This window comes from Odocoileus virginianus, chromosome 9, assembly GCF_023699985.2.
Source record: "Odocoileus virginianus isolate 20LAN1187 ecotype Illinois chromosome 9, Ovbor_1.2, whole genome shotgun sequence".
Classification (NCBI taxonomy): Eukaryota; Metazoa; Chordata; class Mammalia; order Artiodactyla; family Cervidae; genus Odocoileus; species Odocoileus virginianus.
Window position 1 is genome coordinate 38833505 of NC_069682.1, and position 17888 is coordinate 38851392.

At 50.7% G+C, this 17888-nt stretch overlaps 2 protein-coding genes across 2 annotated transcripts; one reads left to right on the forward strand and one right to left on the reverse strand.

Annotated features, from left to right (window-relative positions):
- Positions 1-1682: 1682 nt before the first annotated feature.
- Positions 1683-5888, forward strand: CSTL1 (cystatin like 1). Its single transcript, XM_020879309.2, has 4 exons — positions 1683-1816; positions 2372-2688; positions 4977-5090; positions 5771-5888. The coding sequence occupies exons 2-4, from the start codon at positions 2479-2481 to the stop codon at positions 5852-5854; spliced, it is 408 nt and encodes a 135-aa protein (XP_020734968.1). The 5' UTR covers positions 1683-1816; positions 2372-2478; the 3' UTR covers positions 5855-5888.
- Positions 5889-10699: 4811 nt separating this feature from the next.
- On the reverse strand, positions 10700-13274 carry CST11 (cystatin 11). The gene is made up of 3 exons (XM_020879119.2): positions 13050-13274; positions 12374-12478; positions 10700-10783 (listed from the first exon to the last, which is right to left on the reverse strand). Exons 1-3 carry the CDS (start codon positions 13272-13274, stop codon positions 10700-10702), a joined length of 414 nt encoding a protein of 137 aa, XP_020734778.2.
- Between the last annotated feature and the right edge of the window lie 4614 nt (positions 13275-17888).

A 17888-nucleotide genomic window follows, 5' to 3' on the forward strand; every position in this document is an offset into this window, starting at 1 on the left:
CCATGGGCGTGTGTGTTTAGAGTCATGGCAGAATGATGGAGGAGGGTGTTCTTGCCTGGCTTGAGAACAGGTTCCTCCCTTCATTGTCTCCACCCTAATCTGAGTCTTTTTCCCTGTTTTCATCTTATAGATGAAGAATCTGAAGCTGAGGAGATGAACTAGCTCCCCTAGAACCCAGCAAAGACCCCAGCAGAACCAATTACAAGCCTGGGTCTCCCTCACCATATCAAGCTGCTTCTCAAGGACTAAGATCCTATGTATTTATTTTTGAACATTTTAATCTTTATTTTGAAGTCAGTTCAGACTTACAAAAAGGTTACAACAGTAGCATCAAGTTCTCCCATCCCTGCATGCTAACATCCTCTTAATTCTAGGATGACGGTGGAAACCAAATAGTTAACATTTGTATTCACAAAAGAAATGTTCACATATTGAGGTAGGAGTTAGTCATTCTGGCTTATATATGAGTTGTGTTGAATTTTATGCTAATGAAAACAGCCTGTTTGTGGCCCATCAGACATACATTGTATATCTGCTTTAATTGCTAAAGAAAAGGGCAGACTGTCCAGAATTTTATAATGCCTGAAGATAAGAGATAAATGCCTCCTTTGTAGGATGCCAATGCTGAGACTCCTTGATGATAAGACTCCTCTCCCAGGGACAAGGCTGAACTGACTCTGTATACTTGCTGATCCAGTTTTTTTGAAACCCTGCAGGCATGTATCCCTGACTGGTTTGATGTTCTTTGTTCTGATATGACATAAAACTGCTGACAGCCGTGCTTCTTCCCAGAAGTTCCTCAGAGTCATCGGAGGTGTTGTGTCTCTGGCTATACACCTCAGTTTGTCTCAAATAAAGCCCTTTTCTATCTCCATTATAGATGGGTTATTGGTTATCCATGTCAGCAGTTTTATGCTATTAGTCTACAGACTTTACCCACATTTCATAATTGTCCGACTAGCGTTCTTTGTCTGGAGCAAAGTGCCATTCAGGATCCCACTTCGATGAGTGTTTTAAGCACAGGGAGCTCTTATGGGCTTATGGGTGCTGGTGATGGGGTTCAGGACAAGCTATCCCCAAATATGGCACCTTGGCCCAAAGACGGTCTTAAGCCGGAGGAATCTGAGAAAATGGCAGAAGCAGGAAGGTCACTCTGACCTCCCCACTAGTCCTTCCTTCCTGAAGCAGGAGATAAGTGTCCCAAGTGAAACCATCCCCTCCTTGCACGTGAGAATAGAGATTGTCCTGGTAACTGGAGACGAACGCAGAGCCAAGGAGACTGCATAAACTAACCTGTTACCCTTCACCACGGGGCGCCCTGAACTCAGCCCCTTCGTCTTGGCTACTTCACAGTTTTACTGTGTCTACAAGTTACAAAATCTCCCTGCTCTGGTCACTCTCTGGGGCTTCACTTTCTTGCAGAGGCTCCCAGGTACTCGTGAAAGCCCAGAAAGTTGGTAGCCTTTCTCCTGTTAATCTGGCTTCTGTCAGTTTAATTCTTAGGCCCAGACAGAAACCCAAAGAGTGGAGAGGAAATTTCCCCTCCTGCACAGGTAACACCTAACCTCCGGGGGACGGCAGGATTTAATTTCTGAACAAGGCTCACAGCTCAATGCTCCCTCACAGAAAGGCCAGGGTTACCTCACAAAGCTCTGCTGGGGTCACACCAAGATGGTAAGGGCTAGCGCTGGGGCCTGCAGGCACAGTTGGATCCAGCAGCAGAACTCTGTGGTCAGTGGATGGCAGAGAACCAGTGCCAAAAGGGAAGCACAGGAAATAGTGGATCACTGGCCTAGACAGCTGGAACCCACTATAGGTACGTGGAATGTATCAGGCCCTCATCCCTTGCATCCCAGTTCAAGCATCACCTTCTCTGTAACCTTCCCCCAGTCCTGCAGACAGCCTCTTTTCCATCTGATGAAAGAAAGTGAAAGGAGTTGGTCACGTCTGAGTCTTTGTGACCCCATGGACTATAGCCTGCCAGGCTCCTCTGTCCATGGAATTCTCTAGGCAAGAATACTGGAGTGAGTAGCTATTCCCTTCTCCAGGGGCTCTTCCCGAGCCAGGGATCCAACCCACATCTCCTGCATTGCAGGCGCATTCTTTACTGTCTGAACCACCAGGGGAGCCCCTTCTCTGTCTGATACATCACCTTTTCTTGCCTGCAGGGTCTGTCCTGGGGGCTTTCCTCCTCGTAGGGTATGACAGGGGAGAGAGGCATTTAGAAATCATACTTGCCTCAGTTACTGAGGAACCCAGGGGGTGAGAAAAGTGAATGACCCTCTGCAGGTCCCTCACAGGTCCTCCAGTCAAGTCACGGGCAAGCCCCAGAAAGAGGGGGGTCAAGGTCTCAGTTCTCTGTTTCACGCAGACAGCAGAACTGGAACCTGCATTGACGAGGGTAGTGGGGAGAGCAAGTGAGTGGACGTGGCTGGCACCTTCCTACCTGGAAAGCCCCGTGGAGAGGAGACCACAGAGATGGGAGCTGGACGCTGGGGGAACCCTCTGCTGCTGCTGGCGGCCCTGGCACTGGTGCTGGGTCGGCATCAACAGTGGCCTGGCTTCCAGGATTCCGAGAGCCCAAAGAACGTGAATGCCACGCTCGCCTTCTTCTTGGAGAGCTACAACAACAACAGCAACGACTCCTACCTGTTCGGCGTGGACAGGCTGCTCCGCAGCCAGGTGCAGGTGAGACAGCGGCACAGGTGTGGCTCCCAGAGAAGGCTGGGGTGGGGGCGGCCTCCTGGGAGCCGGCCCCGCAGGGCCCTTCAGCCCCCGACCCCCCTGAATACCCCCTGAGCTTCTCAGCTGCTCTTCTCCCGGAAGAATTGCTTTCATTCAGAAATTTGCCAGAGGGACAGCAGCCGAGGATAGTTTCATTGCCTTTATTATTCCTCTCTTTTGCAAAATATAAGCATTCACAACCAGGGCTTGAAATCTGGATCTGGAGATCGTAGCTGTGTCCTTGAGAAGCCCAGAATGATACAGAAGGCCTCTAGTCGGGTCCTTTCAGAACCTGGAGTTACCCATCCTCTCTCCTTTTGTTTAACATATAAAGTTTCTCTGAAATACATCAGTTGAAGGATAATAGAGGAAAGCAAAGCTGTTTAAGAAACACTTCTGTTGGTCCAACCTGCCCTCAAGGTTAGACGGTAAACTCTATGAGTTAGGGCGGCAATAATAAACCGTGGTTCGATTTGCTGGATTTGAGAAAATGACTGACTTGGAGATCAAGGCTCTGGTTAGAGAGGGGGGTGGCAGGAATGGAGACCAGGGTGGGGCGGGCCCTCAGGCAGCGCTGGTGTGACCCGAAGGGCCTCACCGGGCGTGGACAGCAGCCGGTCCACCTGTCACTTCTGCTGCGTGAAGGCAGCACACAGGCCCGAGGACATTGAGGTGACGTGGCCACGAGGTGGCAGCCACTCACCAAATTCTGCCCAAATTGGCCTTTTCTTCCCCCTCTTGGTCTCTGGGATAAAGCTGGAACTCCAGGAGGCCAGTAACAGAGTTGCTGAAAGTGAAGAGAAAGTGAAAGTCGCTCAGTCGTGTCCGACTCTTTGGGACCCCATGGACTCTCGGTCCTTTATCATTAACAGTTAACTGAAGTAATTGCTTACAAGCGAACTTCTGATATCATTCAGCCAGATTAGTGGACAGAGAGTGTGTGCCCTTGAGGGGCTGGGTGACCTGGGGCCAGGCCCCTGGGCAGTCCGGGACCTGCCGCGCATTGACTGTTTCCATCCGTACCTCACAAAGGGCAGGGAGGGGACACAGTGCCCGTCTTTGCTGGGCTCCCGGTGCCCCTTCTGGTTTTGACACCCAGCTCCTCCTAATTGTGGGGTCTTGGTCAAGCGCCATCCAGACTCTCCAGGCCTCAGCTTCCTGACCTTCGAAGTGGGCTAAATCAGAGTGAAGTAGCACCTGTGAAAACATTTGTATCATCACGATCATTCCTATTATGATTTAACAAATAAGTCTAACAATAAATAAGAAAATGCCGATCACACTGAAGCTCCCCTGGTGGCTCAGATGGTAAAGAATCTGCTTGCACGTAGAAAAAGAGAGTCTGCCTGCAATGGAGGAGACCTGGCTTCAGTCCTTGGGTTGAGAAGATCCCCTGGAGAAGGAAATGGCAACCCACTGCAGTATTCTTGCCTGGAGAATCCTGTGGCCAGAGGAGCCTGGGCGGTTACAGTCCATGGCGTCGCAAAGAGTTAGACATGACTGAGCAACTGAGCATGCGGGCATGAGCACACTAAAAGATTAGTTAACTTTGCAGCCAGCGTTCTAGTTTCTTCACACGTGCAAGGTGTGCTGAGGGTCAGTGAGAAAACTCTTGGTACCAGTCCTGCTAGCTGGTTGGAGCGATCCTTAGATGAAGGGCCAGAAGCCCTGAATCCTGATGTTGGACCAGGCCCACGTCCTGACATCCTTCCAGGGGATGCCGGGATCAGGGTGGTGGTCATACCCCAGTCCCCTTCCCCTGCTGCTCTGCCCTGAGATTTTCTGGGGGCTGTCCTCCCAGGAGCCACCCCACAGAGTGCCCAGCCTTCTCACCGCTTTGACCACTAACTTTGAGACAAGGAAGCAGGGAGGGAAGATGAGGACAGAGGCAGAGCCCAGGAACTAGACTAGCCCATACGGCTCCATCCACATGTTCTGAGGACCACGGTGCAGACTTGAGTGCATGATGGGAGTGCAGCCAGGTTGCCTCCCTGGTCCCAAGGATGAGAGGGAGACAGGTAAGAAGCCACCTGTGGCTGCAGCAGTAGAGTGGATACAGAGCAAGGACTGGGCATCACACATCCCAGGTGGTGATCAGGGGGCACTGGGCATCCTCCGGCAGGTAGGGAGGAGGCTGAGCCCCAGGAACAAACCAGGGTGGAGGCTCCTGAAGCTCCTCTCCTGTCCTAGCTCTTCTCGGAGAGCATCAGCCATGCTGGGAGTCAAAGCTAACAGCCTTTTCTTCTTGGTAGCTGACGACGGGCGTGGAGTACCTGATTACCGTGAAGCTTAGCCGGACCAAGTGCAAGAGGAATAGCACGAAAAAGCGCTCGTGCCCCATTCAGACCAAGAAGAATCTAAAGAAGGTGTGTGCTGACAACCAGCTGCCGGGGGGGCTCCAGTCTAGGGGACAGTAAACATTGCACAAGGAAACGTGGATAGGCGTCAGGGGCCCTGTGCCTGGGGCGGAGCCAGGACGCGGCCACGGGGCTGCCTGACGCCGTGGGCAGCACCCGGGGCGGGGAGGGGAAAAGGAAAGTGTTGTCACTGGGCATCTCTGCACCCCCGGCTGGCACCGCCCCGGCCCCAGGTCTCTGGGCTGCCGGACCCCTTGCCCATCTGGTCCACACCCGAACCTCAGGTGGAAGTGGCTTTACTTTCCTTGGGGACCTTGTTCTATCTTGGTCCGCATCCCCGGGACCCTCTGGATTGTCCAGTCACCTCCTTGTCTCCCAACCTCTGCCCTCCTCCTGGTCCCTCCTGCAAGTTCTCAGGCCTGAGGGTCTCTCTCTCTCTGTGCCCGGGAGGGAAGTGCAGGAGGACTGGGTGGAGGAGCCCAGGATGACATTCCTATGCTGACTCAAACACCCTCTTAGCCCCCAGCATGTGCCAGTGAGCAAAACCCACCTCGCCCATGTGGTCAGGCCTCCGCGTCAGCGCAGGGTCCAGACTCCCCAAGCAGGGACAGGGGGCAGGGGCAGAAACTTCTTGTCATCTTCAAGAACCATTTCCCTGAAAGCTGACTGTTTTCTTTCTTCTCCCACAGAGTTTCATTTGCGACTTTTTGGTGTACACTCTACCCTGGATGAACCATTACCAGCTCTGGAATAACTCATGCCTGGATGTGTAGATGCAGGTGTGTAAAGATCCTTGATGGAACCTGGGGCCACTGTGCTTTGTACTTTGTGCTGTAGAATCCGCCAGGCCCTTATATCCCTCATCGAGATCTTGTCTGCACTCACACACATGTGCACACTCACAGCCACCCAAAACTCTCCCATGTGCACTCACACTCATGCACAGAGTCAATGGTCTTTAGGCAGCTGATGCCATTTGAGCCGAAGGCGGTTAATTCTTTGGGGGAACCTCATAACTTAGTTCCCACCCTCAGTCACATCTCTGAGGCTTTTCTTAGTTCAGGTACCTCCTGAACTGGCCTGAGCTTGGAGGGCCCAGTTTCTGCCCCATGTATGGATAACTCTATGACTGACACTGGTCTCTGTGAGTACGTCAAGGGTCCCAGTGCCCACCTCTAGGCTCAGGAATTCACTGGGAGGACTCTCAGGGTGCTCAGGGATGTAATTATTACAGTGATGGATACAGGACAAAATCAGCACAGGGAAGAGGCTCTGGGGGAGATGTCACAGACATCAGGCACAGGATTCCAGCATCCCCTCTCAGGGCCACCTTTTGGGACACCCCTCATTCCTCTAGGAATTCGATGGAATGTGCCGGGGAATCTCCCCGGGGACTTAGTGCTGTTCACATGGGCAGCCTCTGCCCAGCATGTACCGAAATTGCAGATTTGCAGAAAGAAAACAAGTGCTCAGCATAAACCCCATTGTTTGTATAAACATTGTAGACATAGTGAGGCCCTCTTCTCACTGAGTGAAAGTTTTATATCAGCATCGGAATGGTTTATCATCCAAGTTCCCAGGCTCCAGCCAAGGCCAGCTTTGCCAGCAGGCCTTTCCAAGAACCCCATCTTGGGCTGGCCTTGGGAGCTTTTCTTGACAGAGGGTTCTGGAGTCTCTCTCAGGCTCACGGCTGGGGGAGTGAGACCCATGGTGTCTTCCCTCATGTGACTCACAAGTCGAGCAGAAAAGGTGTGCCCTCAACCACCAGTGGATAGGCTGTGGGCTGAGCGCTGCCCCCCAACCAGCTGGCCTCCGCCCTGGGGACCGGTCTCACCAGCACAGTCATAATGGCAACTGGATAGAGTGTTCTCAAAGGGGAAGAGTAAACACACGAGCAAGAACCTCACATTTGCCGGAAGGTCCTGAGGCAGAAGAGAGAATGGAGGTAAAAGGTTAAAGGTGGTGAAATTGCTGTGCAAAAAAGGAGGGATGTCCAGTTTTGCAAATCTGATGTCCCAGGGTGCTGCCTGAGGACCTGGCACTGCCTGCTACCCTTGCTCCCTCATTGATCAGAGTGAGAGTCCTTTGAAATGGCATCTTATCACCCTGCCACAGGCCAAGAGCCTCCAGGAAACCTCTGTGTCCAGATCCTAACATCCCAGCCGAGTTTGGCCAAGTGGCTGACTTCTAGAAATGGAATGTAAATGGAGATAAACTGTCTACATGTCTCTCAAACTGGTAGAATATTGATACGAGTAGACCAAATTATACATATGTAAAGTAATATCTAGAGTGACCACTAAAAAGTGTATGTAGAGACACATAGCAAAAACAGTATAAAAATATATGAAAAAAACCAAAAACAGTATAGATACTGTTTTTGGAATTCTTTTAAAAAATGTTCAAGAAACTCACAGGAAAAATAAAGAAAACAGAAATAAAAAGCAGAGAGAACAGAGAACAAATAGCAAAATAGACATAATCACTGACATATTAATAATTATATGCATGGTACATACAAGTCACATGTAAATTGTCTCAATGAGCCAATCAAAAGGCAGAGATTGATAGAGTGGATTTAGAAAATGACCCAACTGTGGGCTGTCTACAAGAAACTTTCCTTAAACATAATGATATAGGTAGGTTGAAAATAAAAGGCTGAAAAAAGTTTTATTATGCAAGCATTCATTGAAAGCAGGAGAGCCTACATTAGTATCAAATGAAGTTGACCTCAGAGCAAAGATTGTCACCAGAGATGATATTGCTGTTTAGTCTCTAAGTTGTGTCTGACTCTTTTACACCCCTGTGGTCTATAGCCCACCAGGTTCCCCTGCCCATGGGATTTCTCAGGCAAGAATACTGGAGTGGGTTGCCATTTCCTCCTCCAGGGGATCTTCTCGACCCAGAGATCGAACCCGCATCTCCTGTGTCTTCTGCGTTGGCAGGGGAAATCTTTACCACTGGGCCACCAGAGAAGCCCATCACCAGAGACAGAGAGGAACATTATAATACATCCACTCTGGAAAAGCTTGGCAGTTTCTTTCTTTTTTTTTTTTTTAATACTAAAATATGCTTCACCACATAACTCAGCAGTTGTGCTCCTGGGCATTTAACCTAGAGAAATGAAAATTTAGTTCCACACATAAATCTTACATCAATGGTCCCTAACCTCCAGGATCTAATGCCTGATGATCTGAGGTGGAGCTGATGTAATAAAATAATAATAAAGTGCACCATAAATGTAATGCCCTTGAATCATCCTGAAACATCCCCCACCCCTCCTCAGCCCATGGAAAAATTGTTTTCCACGAAACTGGTCCCTGAAGTCAAAAAGGTTGGGGACCACTGCCTTACATGATTCCCCATAAAAGCTTCTTTTGTAATAGCCCAAAACTTGAACAGCTAACACAGCTGCAACCAGTAAATAGTTAACTCTGATACTGGGTACACCATGGAATGCCGCTCAGGAGTTTAAAGGCACTCACTGCTAAGGATCCCAAGGACATTGTTACCAGTTCCCAAAGAGCCCTGTATGATTCCATTTACACAATATGTTTTAATTGGTGCAGGGATAGAGATGGAGAAGAAGTTAGTGATTTCTGGAAATATGAGAGGGTGAAGAAAGCGTGAGACTGCCGTGGAGTTTGGGCAGGTCTTTGTGGAGGTGGCCACACAAATCTACATATATGATGAAAGGACACACACACACTGTATGGTGTCAATTTCCTGCCTGTGATATTTTTCTATAATTACAAAAGATGTAACCATGGTGGGGGACGGGGAGCTAAATGAAGGGTAAAGGGACCATTCTGTATTCTAACTTCCTCTGAATCTACAGTGATTTCAAAATAAGAAATTTCAAAAACCCACTGGGCTGGGAAGTCCAAGGTCAATGAGCACACATGTCTTGCCTTTCCTTTATTCTTCAACCCACCCCCACCCCAGCCCCCAGCTCCAGACAAAGTAGTCAGAAGAGATTTGACAGCGATTAATGTTAGATTACACTGCTACTGCCGGTGTTCTTACAAATCGCTAATGTTTGAATATTGGCTTTGTGTTAGGCATTGTGTTGAGCAACTTAGATACATTTATCATCATTAATCTTTACAATGATTCTGAGAAATATGTACTGCCATTCTTGTTTAAGGATAAAGAGACTGTAGGTTAGCATTTTCCCAGACAGTTGGTAGAGGGGACTTTCACCTTGGGCACCACCTGAAATGGAGCCCTGAGGACTCCAGAACTTTCAATGGGAGAATGGAAGTTGAAAAAAAAAGAATTGTTCTTTCAAAGCTACAGCCTTCTCCAGCTGTTGGGGACATGGCGGCTGCTGTCAGCTCACAGATCACCCATGCCATGTCCCCTCAGTATCTGCCCATGTCTTCTCACTTCTCATCCTTCTGTGCACACCGGTTCCAAATGCCAACACCTGTTCTCATCACCTCTGGCTGCTTGCTTTGCCCTCGAGCCACCAAGAGCCAGAGGTTCCAGGGAATTAATGCCTGGCAGCCTGAATCTGGAGATAAATGCCCCAGCTGCCTCTCTCTCTGCCAGCCAATGTCTGCTGTGTGGGCCTGTGAGTCTCCCACAGAGTCCCTAGAATTCCCTGAAGACATTAAACCCCAAGGCTTTTGCTCAAACTCTTGGGGAGGCTCATCCTTCCCCTACCTTGTGTGAACCATGGCGGATGTGACTCAGTGAACTGCAGGTGCCGTCTTGAGACCACACGGGGGAAGTCAAGTGGGGAGCTGAGCCTGGTGACATTACTTGACATCCTGAATCAAGCTGGTAGGTGGGGGTGCTTATTTCTCACTGCTAATGTGACATCCGTGAAAGGGCACCCTTTTAATGCAGCATTCCTGGTTTCTCTCCTCCCTCAAACACTGCCTTCCCGGAGGAATTCATCTGATGGGTTTGTTGGGAAGAATAAATGGGGCATGACAGCCCACATCCTCCTCCTCCCACAGGAAGGAAAACAAGAAACCAAACATCATTGTGGTTAGTTTGCCAATTGTGGGAGAGAAATCCTTCCAAGAAGAGACCTTCTCTGGTCCAGTGCTGCTGATGCTGGGGTATGAGTCTAATTCTGAAGTCTGGTATCAGAAAGTGCTCATGCATGCAAAAATAAGGCACGTTCCCTCCTCTTTTCAATTACTTGCATTGTTTGTCCTTGTTTCTTCTTGTTTCACGCTTTGGACAAGAAAGACTGGGCATCTCGGAGATGTCATCACAGGCATTCTTGCCAGTATCTTTTAGCTGTTCAGTTAAGTAATTAGAGCATCTTCCTTTGTTCTCCTCCCTTTTCTCAACTTATTTTAAAGTCTAAACAATCCTACTTGATATAAAGATGAGGTTGAAGTTCTGCTATCATGAAGGTGTATAGACTATAAGGACAAGAATTATACATGTCATCTCACTTAGACCCCAACCTTCCCTAGCCCAGAAGAACTCCAGATCATTTTATTGTAAGTTAAAGAATCTGGGGGGAAAAGAGTGGAATCATAAGCATCAGAGCATGAAGAACACAGGTTGACCGACATTTATTTTCTCCACTGAGAGTTCCTGTTGGGTGCAGGGCTCCTTGATGCACAGTATCTGTGGGCTGCACTCCGAGACACCTAGACATCTGTGCAGTTTTGGGCCAGAACTTTATACTTTTCAAACCAGGGAATAACAAATACTGAGAAGTAGCAACTGATTTTCTAAAATAAACACAAAACAAAATGTAGAAAAGATCAACACACAAGGTAAACATTTTAAAGGGGAAAGAAGAAGGTGTTAGACATGTGGAAGGGGAAATGACAGCCCCCCAACCCACCTCCAGACAACTTGTGGGTCCATCTTTATTTCGATTTTAAGATTTTGATAGTGTCCCTGCTGAAACCACCCCCACAAAACCGCCTTCTGCTAGTGGTTGGAATCAGAGACTGGAGATAAAGTGTCTGTCCGCCTACATAACTGTGGGAACGACTGACTTTTTCTTCCTCTTCTCTTCTACTCATGCACTGTTCATGTCACACTTGCCCTCGCTTGGTTCCCTCCTTTCTCCCTCCCCCCACTCTCCTACCTCGCCCCTTCATGCTTTGCTTCACCTCCCTCCCATGTGACCCATCCCCTCTCCTTCCCTCCTCCTGTCCTTCCTTCCTTCATCTGTCCATCCAGCTGTCATCACACCTTCGCCTCCCCCTTCCTGGTTCTCTCCCAAGATCCCATTTCTTTTCCAACAACGAAAGCTCAATCAACAGATTTTGTACATTATTATCATTTCATAGTGTGATTTTGCTTTCCTGCTCTTGCTTGGAAATCCCAGGGCGAGGACACGGTAGGGTGGGAGGCTTAAACATTGACATTTCTCCTAAGATAGAATTCAGAATACTGACTCCACAATTCAATCTCTCACAGTGACAAGACTAAGTTTACTGTAATCATCAGTTACTCTTTTCATAGACTTCATGATCTTCTTCACCAACAAGTCTAACTTGCTAAATTTTGAAGACTTTTCCATGGGAGGAGAAGCCTGTGGATGGACATGTTTGTGTCCAGAACATGCAGGCCACTAGAACTAGGGTGAACAGAAATCTAGGAACCAAACTAGGACACGTTGTAAGCAAATGGGGATGGTATTAACAATGACACTAGGAAGTCAGACACCAACCAGGACTGTCCAAGGCAAGATCGCTACGTGATCACCCTCAGGTAGTCCCTTTGGGTAAAGAGCTATGTCCTGCAGGCCTGTAGGACTTGAGGTCTTCAAGGCCCCTAAGCACATGGGCCCTTCTGTGTGTGTGTGTGTGTGTGTGTGTGTGTGTGTGTGTGTGATGGCCCACCTTCTGAGTGATGATGGCCCAGGTGACCTTCCCAGTATGAGAAAACTGGGTGGGGATGAAGCCATTTTTGGGGAGGTGGCTCCTTCACCAGGTCACGTGCCTGCAGGCTTCTCCCCTCCCTGACCCACTCCACCTCTGGTTGAACTATTTCTGACCCATTTTCCTATCGCTTCCTCCTGTTTGCCTCAACACTGCTGGTGAAAGGAACAGAGCCTACAGCCTAGTGACTGTGTGTTCGCAACAGGCTGATGTTCAGATATTCAGTGGGTGCACCAGCAAAGTCCCCCAGCTGCTAAAATATTACTATAACCAGCTACTTGCCTGGGGCCAGAGTGCTCCACCCCAACCCTGCAGTTCAGCCACTTCTGCTCCCCGATCTGGGCCCCTTGCCTCCCCATCATTCTTCTAACAACTGAGGAGCAGAGTCCCGGGAAGTGAGCCCTTTCTTGGTGATGCACCCAGTACCTTGTAGAGCTTCCCTTCCTGGAAGGAGCAGTTGGTCAGCTCCGACTTGAGGCAGGTAGTCCGCCGCATCTCCAGGTTGACCTGATACTCTAGGTGGTCGGTCGTCTGTGGGAGGCAAGGACGATGGATAAAGGACCCCTCTCCCATCTCTGGCGCTTCCGGGGGTGGGAACTCCTCATGGGGCACCCAAGGTTGAAGGCCCTCCTTGGACAGACCTATGGGTTCCCCTCTCCCCTTCTTGGTTGTGTCCCCTGGCCCCTCTGCCATTTGAGCAGAATTCCCCAGAAGCCACTCCGTGGGCAAAGTCACCCTTAGTGATCCATGTGTTGCTGATGTATAGGGCAGAGAGCAGCAGGCTAGACTCTGAGGGCCAGCCTGTCTCAACTGTGGGTGCTGAGTGCTGGGTGCTGCTGCCCTGCATGGAGACAGCCCCCGACGTGCACACACACGGTCTCCCGGTGCCCAGGAGTCCCCTTCCTGCAGCTCAGGCCCTTGAACCAGGATGTGCAGCCCTTGTCTTGGATATCATTTAAGCGACTGCACTTCATCCACTCCCGGAGATTTCTGCTTCTCTTGAAACACCCACTTGGGACTAAACAAGACTGAGTTCACTTGCATGGCTGCCCTGAGCCCACAGATTCCCAGAGAGGGGCACGAGGGGAGGGGGGGCACTGACCCTCTTCACGGCCTTCAGGACACGGACGATCCTGAAGTTGTACAGGTCCTCATTCTTCTTGTTGAAGTCCTCGGTCAAAAAGTCCATGGTGGTCACTACCACAGGGTCTGACACAGGCACCTCGTAGACAAGTATGAAGCTCTTCCGCTTTGATTGATAGCTGAGGGCCACCAGAGCCCCCAAAACAGCCAGCAGCAGCCGGGGGCCCTGCCGGGGTCTGACCATCGTGGCCCACCTGCCTGGGGCCGCTCTGCCCAGTGGTTTCAAGGCAGCCGGGCTCCACCCATACCCACAGCCCTTCTCCTCCTCTTGATCTCACAGGTGAGAGCCCGCTGGGAGAGCTGGGCAGACTCGCGTCCTCCTCCCAGGCCTCCTCGTCTCAAATACACACACACCAAACCCCCTGTCTCTCTGGGGTGCTGCTCTCTGGGCAGGCTAGACCCTCCTGCTAGCCTAGTGTCTCTGAGTGGGAGCCAGCCTGGTGTTTCCGTCCACTGAGTTCAGCCCAGCCAGGCCGTGGGAGGCCTGGAGGGGCAGGAAGCGATGGGGACACGGGGGCGCTGGGTCCCAGGGCAGTGGAACGAGGTGGAGCCCCAAACATCATGTTCTGTCTCTGTGATCATCCTCAGACTTTCCCCCGGTGGGTCCCCTCTCCACTTCCTGGGCTGGCCAGGATGCAAGCTTGTCCATGAGCCCAAACCTTGGCATCTTCCTCCTGCTATTTCTTAGCTGTGAGAGGTGTCTGGGACTCCCCGGAAAAGCTGAGGTTCCCCAGAAAATGGAGGGTGTGCCCCGTAAGGAAACTTGCAGGTGTGGCCTCGACGCAGTTCTGTGTTCACGTCCTGCTGTCCCTGTGGATGGGCCAGCAGTGTTGCCCGTCCCTGCGACCCTCTGAGGCACTCGGACAGTACACACATAGCCTCCATCCGGTACCACCATCTGGGCAGGGTCTTCAGATGCCCAGAGCTTAGAAGGCATTTGGAGATGCGGTTCTCCAAATCAGAGGCCTGCCTGTGGGAGGGAGACACGTCTTCTTTCTCTGGCGGCCCTCAATCTGCCCTGCCTCCTGTCTCACCACATGTCCTGGACTTTCCTGGTCTGGAGGAGGAGAGAAAGGGGAGAGACGAAGAAGCCCCCGCTGCAGGGCTCCAGCCTCAGCAGGTCCCTTCAGGCTCTCCCCCAGCCTCCTTGTCAGTGACCTCTCCTGTCTGGGCAGCTGGTTAGCTCCCGGGGGCTGTGTGACAAACTACCACCAACAATGGCTTAAGAGGACATAAATTTATTATCTCATAGCTCTGAATATCAGAGGCATGGGCAGGGCCGCTGTCCTTCCAGAAGCTGCTGTATCACTCACATGGAACCCCTTCCTCCATCCTCCCAAACAAAATTACCAACTTTCCCCATAGGAGATAAGTAAGACAGAGTCTCATAATACAATTTTCATATGCCCAGAATGCAATCCAAGGTTACTCAGCCCATGAAGAACTCAGAAAATTTCTCCCTGTTGAAGAATTCCCTTAGCCCTTCTTCCAGAGCAAGTCTGCTGGCAATGAGATATCATAAACCTGTCCTCAGCTGATAACATCTTCATATCATGATTATTCCTAACATATATTTCCCCTGACTATGGGATTCTGGTTTGGCAGTTCTTATCTCTCAGAATTCAAAGTCTTATTCCACTTTCTTCTAGCTTCTCTGTTCCTGGTGAGAAATTTGCAGTTGTTCAAATCTTTGTTCTTCTGTAAATTATGTCTTTTGTCTAAAGGCTCTCAGGTTTTTTTTTTCCTTTGTCTTTAGTTTTTTAGCAGTACCTTGATGTGGATTTCTTAGAATTTACTTGTTTTGGGGTTCAATGAGTTTCATAAACCTGTGTCTTTTACAAATTTGGGAAAGTCTCAGCCATTATCTCTTCTTTTTCTTCCTTTGTCTCCCCCTTCTTCTTTTTCTGTAACACTTTCTCATTTCCCTCTGGAAGTCCAATGACAGGAAAGACTTTTGAAATTGTCCCATAGACTGCTGAAACTCTATTCATGCTTGTAAACATTTTCTTCCTCTTTAGTGTTTGTAATGGATAATTTCTATTGATCTGTCCTCAAGTTCATAAGCCCTTTTTGCCGACATCTTCAGTCTGCTCTTGAGTTCACTAATGAGATTTTTATTTTGGTTATTTAATTTTCCAGGATATCAGTAAAATTACCATTTGGTTTTTAAGGCTATCTTCTATTTCTTACTAATAGTTCCTACCTTTCCAATCTTTGAAAAGTGCCTACTCCCACTTGGAACTTTCATTTTTTTCTTTTGGCCACACAGCATGTGGGATCTTAGTTTCCCAACCAGGGATTGAACCTGGGCCCCCTGCATTAGAAGCACGGAGTCTTAACCATTGGACTGCCAGGGAAGTCCCTGGAATTTTTGGATAATACCTTCTTTGAAGTCTGTCAGATATTTCCAATACCTGAGTTATCTCAGCACTGGCATCTGTTGATTGTTTCCCCACCCCCCGCCCCAGGAAAGCTGAAATTTTCTTGGTTCTCTGTATACTGAGTAATCTTGGGTCATATCCTGGATGTTCTGAAAATTGTATTATGAGAGTCTGTATCTTATTTGCGCTCTCTGGGGAATGTCGGTATTTTTGTTTCAGTGGGTGATTCACCCAGCTGCATTCAGGGCGCAAATTCTGACCAGCGTTCTGTGGGTTGTGGTTTCAGGGTCAGGTCAGCTCCGTGTCAGTCCTGCAGGGCTGTGGGTCTGTGCATGTGTGTTTTGCAGGAGCCAGGCTGGCTGGGTGGTGGTCTGCCCCTTCCTTCCGTTCACATCTTCCTTGTGCCATTAGGGTTAGAACCACACTCATGCCATTCAGGTTCACTTTGTTGAGCTCCCATGATCCATCTGGTCCTTTCTGGTTCCCTGATCTTCCCTTTCTTGCTTGGCTTTGCAAACCCACATCTACACTAATGCTGGGGCCACAGAGTGGGAGGACAGAGACAGGAGAAAGCAGTGGAGGTTTGTCTCACCACCTTAGACCCACAGCGCTTCTGATAGGAGGGGACGCTCCACTCCCTCAATATTTGTGTGGCTGAAGTTCAGCCGTCCCTGCTCTGCTGTCCATCCTGCTGCTATAGACCGTCTGGGAGCTGGAACAGAAGAGGTCCGAGGAGGAAAGAGAAAGGGTTTCTGCCCCCAACCCTCCCACTCCCCAGACCCCTGGTTTTCAAGCTTCCCGTCTTGCTCTTGCAGGGCTTCTCCCAGAGGTGTCAGTTCAGACCCGGCTACATACACAGGGATGGGCACCCCTGCCTGGCTCCCAGGAGCCATGGGGGAGAGGGGGGTGTGTGCTGGAGGCCCTCCCCGGAGCCCTCCCAGAAAGCCCCCATCCTCCCCACTCTCCCCTCGCAGGGGCTGGAGCCAGGGCACGAGACCGGGCCAGTGCAGCCATCCTGCCCCAAGGCAGCGCCAGGTGAGGGACAGGGCCCGCCCCACCGGGGCACAGAACAGCAGAGGGGCTCGACCTGCTCCCCAGGCCTCCCACCACGGGTCCCTGAGCTGGCCTGCACTTCCCTGGCCACAGGCACCTGTGCCCACCGGTGGGACAGGCTGAAGCAGTGGAGAGTGGGAGCAATTTCCACACAGGATAGATGGAGCTGGGCACTTGATGCCCTGCTCAGGGGACCCCTCACCACAAGGCGCAAGCTCCACACTGTCTTCCAGGCAACCCAGTGGAATGGAGCCCTGTTGGCCATATCACTGGCTCACCAGCATCGCTGGACTGCCTACACTTTCCCACAGCGTTGCGTGCCCTGGACACCACCAGCACTGTGGGGTCCCCTCTGACGGCCCGGGCACTTCGGCCAGAAATGCCCACATGGACCTCTGCCCCCTTCTCCAGGCAGTGGTGCTGGGCTGCATTTAAGGCATCTCCAGCTGCGACAACGTGCGATTCTGTGTCACAATCGCCAAAGCTTGTTCCTATTGCCGGATTGGGAGCGCTGGCCCAGGACTTCCAAGGCACACCCCACACTTCCCCGGGGCAGTTGGGGTCCCCTGGTGCTGTGCCAGGCCCACCCTGCTGGACTTACCTACCCTCTTCTGATCCGACTCCATGTGCTGAGGCAACTGCTGTGCCCCAATGCTGCTGTGTTTTAAAAACTAGTTTTCATCTCAAAGAATCTCCAACTTAGGGGAATGCTGTAATTACAATGCAAAGAACTGTTTCCCCTGAGATGTTGGAGAGGAGGTTGCCAGCATGATGCCCATCACCCTCAGCGTGTGCATGAGCGACGCCCACACACAGGTGGGTCCTCCTCTCCAACCATGGTGCAACCAAGGACTCCGGGATAGAACACAGAGGCATCCCCTGTTGGTGCTCAGCCCCATCAGGGGTCGAGGACAGGCACACACTCTGCTTCAGCCAGTAAGTGGGCATCAGGATGTGGAAGTACCTGTCCTGCCAGATGCTCCTGGAGAAAGGGGCATCTTCATCTCCTTCCATCGGGGCCACTCCTCAGACTCTCACTGACCTCATGACGTGACCTTTTTGCAGGGTCACTATTTTGTAGAGCTTCCTTCAATTTGTATTTGCCTGACATGTACAGCAGCCTGGCTGCATGGCACGTGTCCTTCTGGGGGCAGAGGGCAGTCTGGGCATCTCTCCTTCCTGTGACCCCACCCCCGACATTGCCCAACCCGCCTCCCCCCCTACCCCGCCCCAACCCTGACCCACTGCTCTGAAAAATGGCAGCTCTGTTCTCCCAGCGGGTGCCAGGCCAGCCATCCTGGTCCCTCTCAACTTCTGAAATAGCAACAGTCAGACCTGCTAAGGGCTAAGGAGTAGTCATGTTC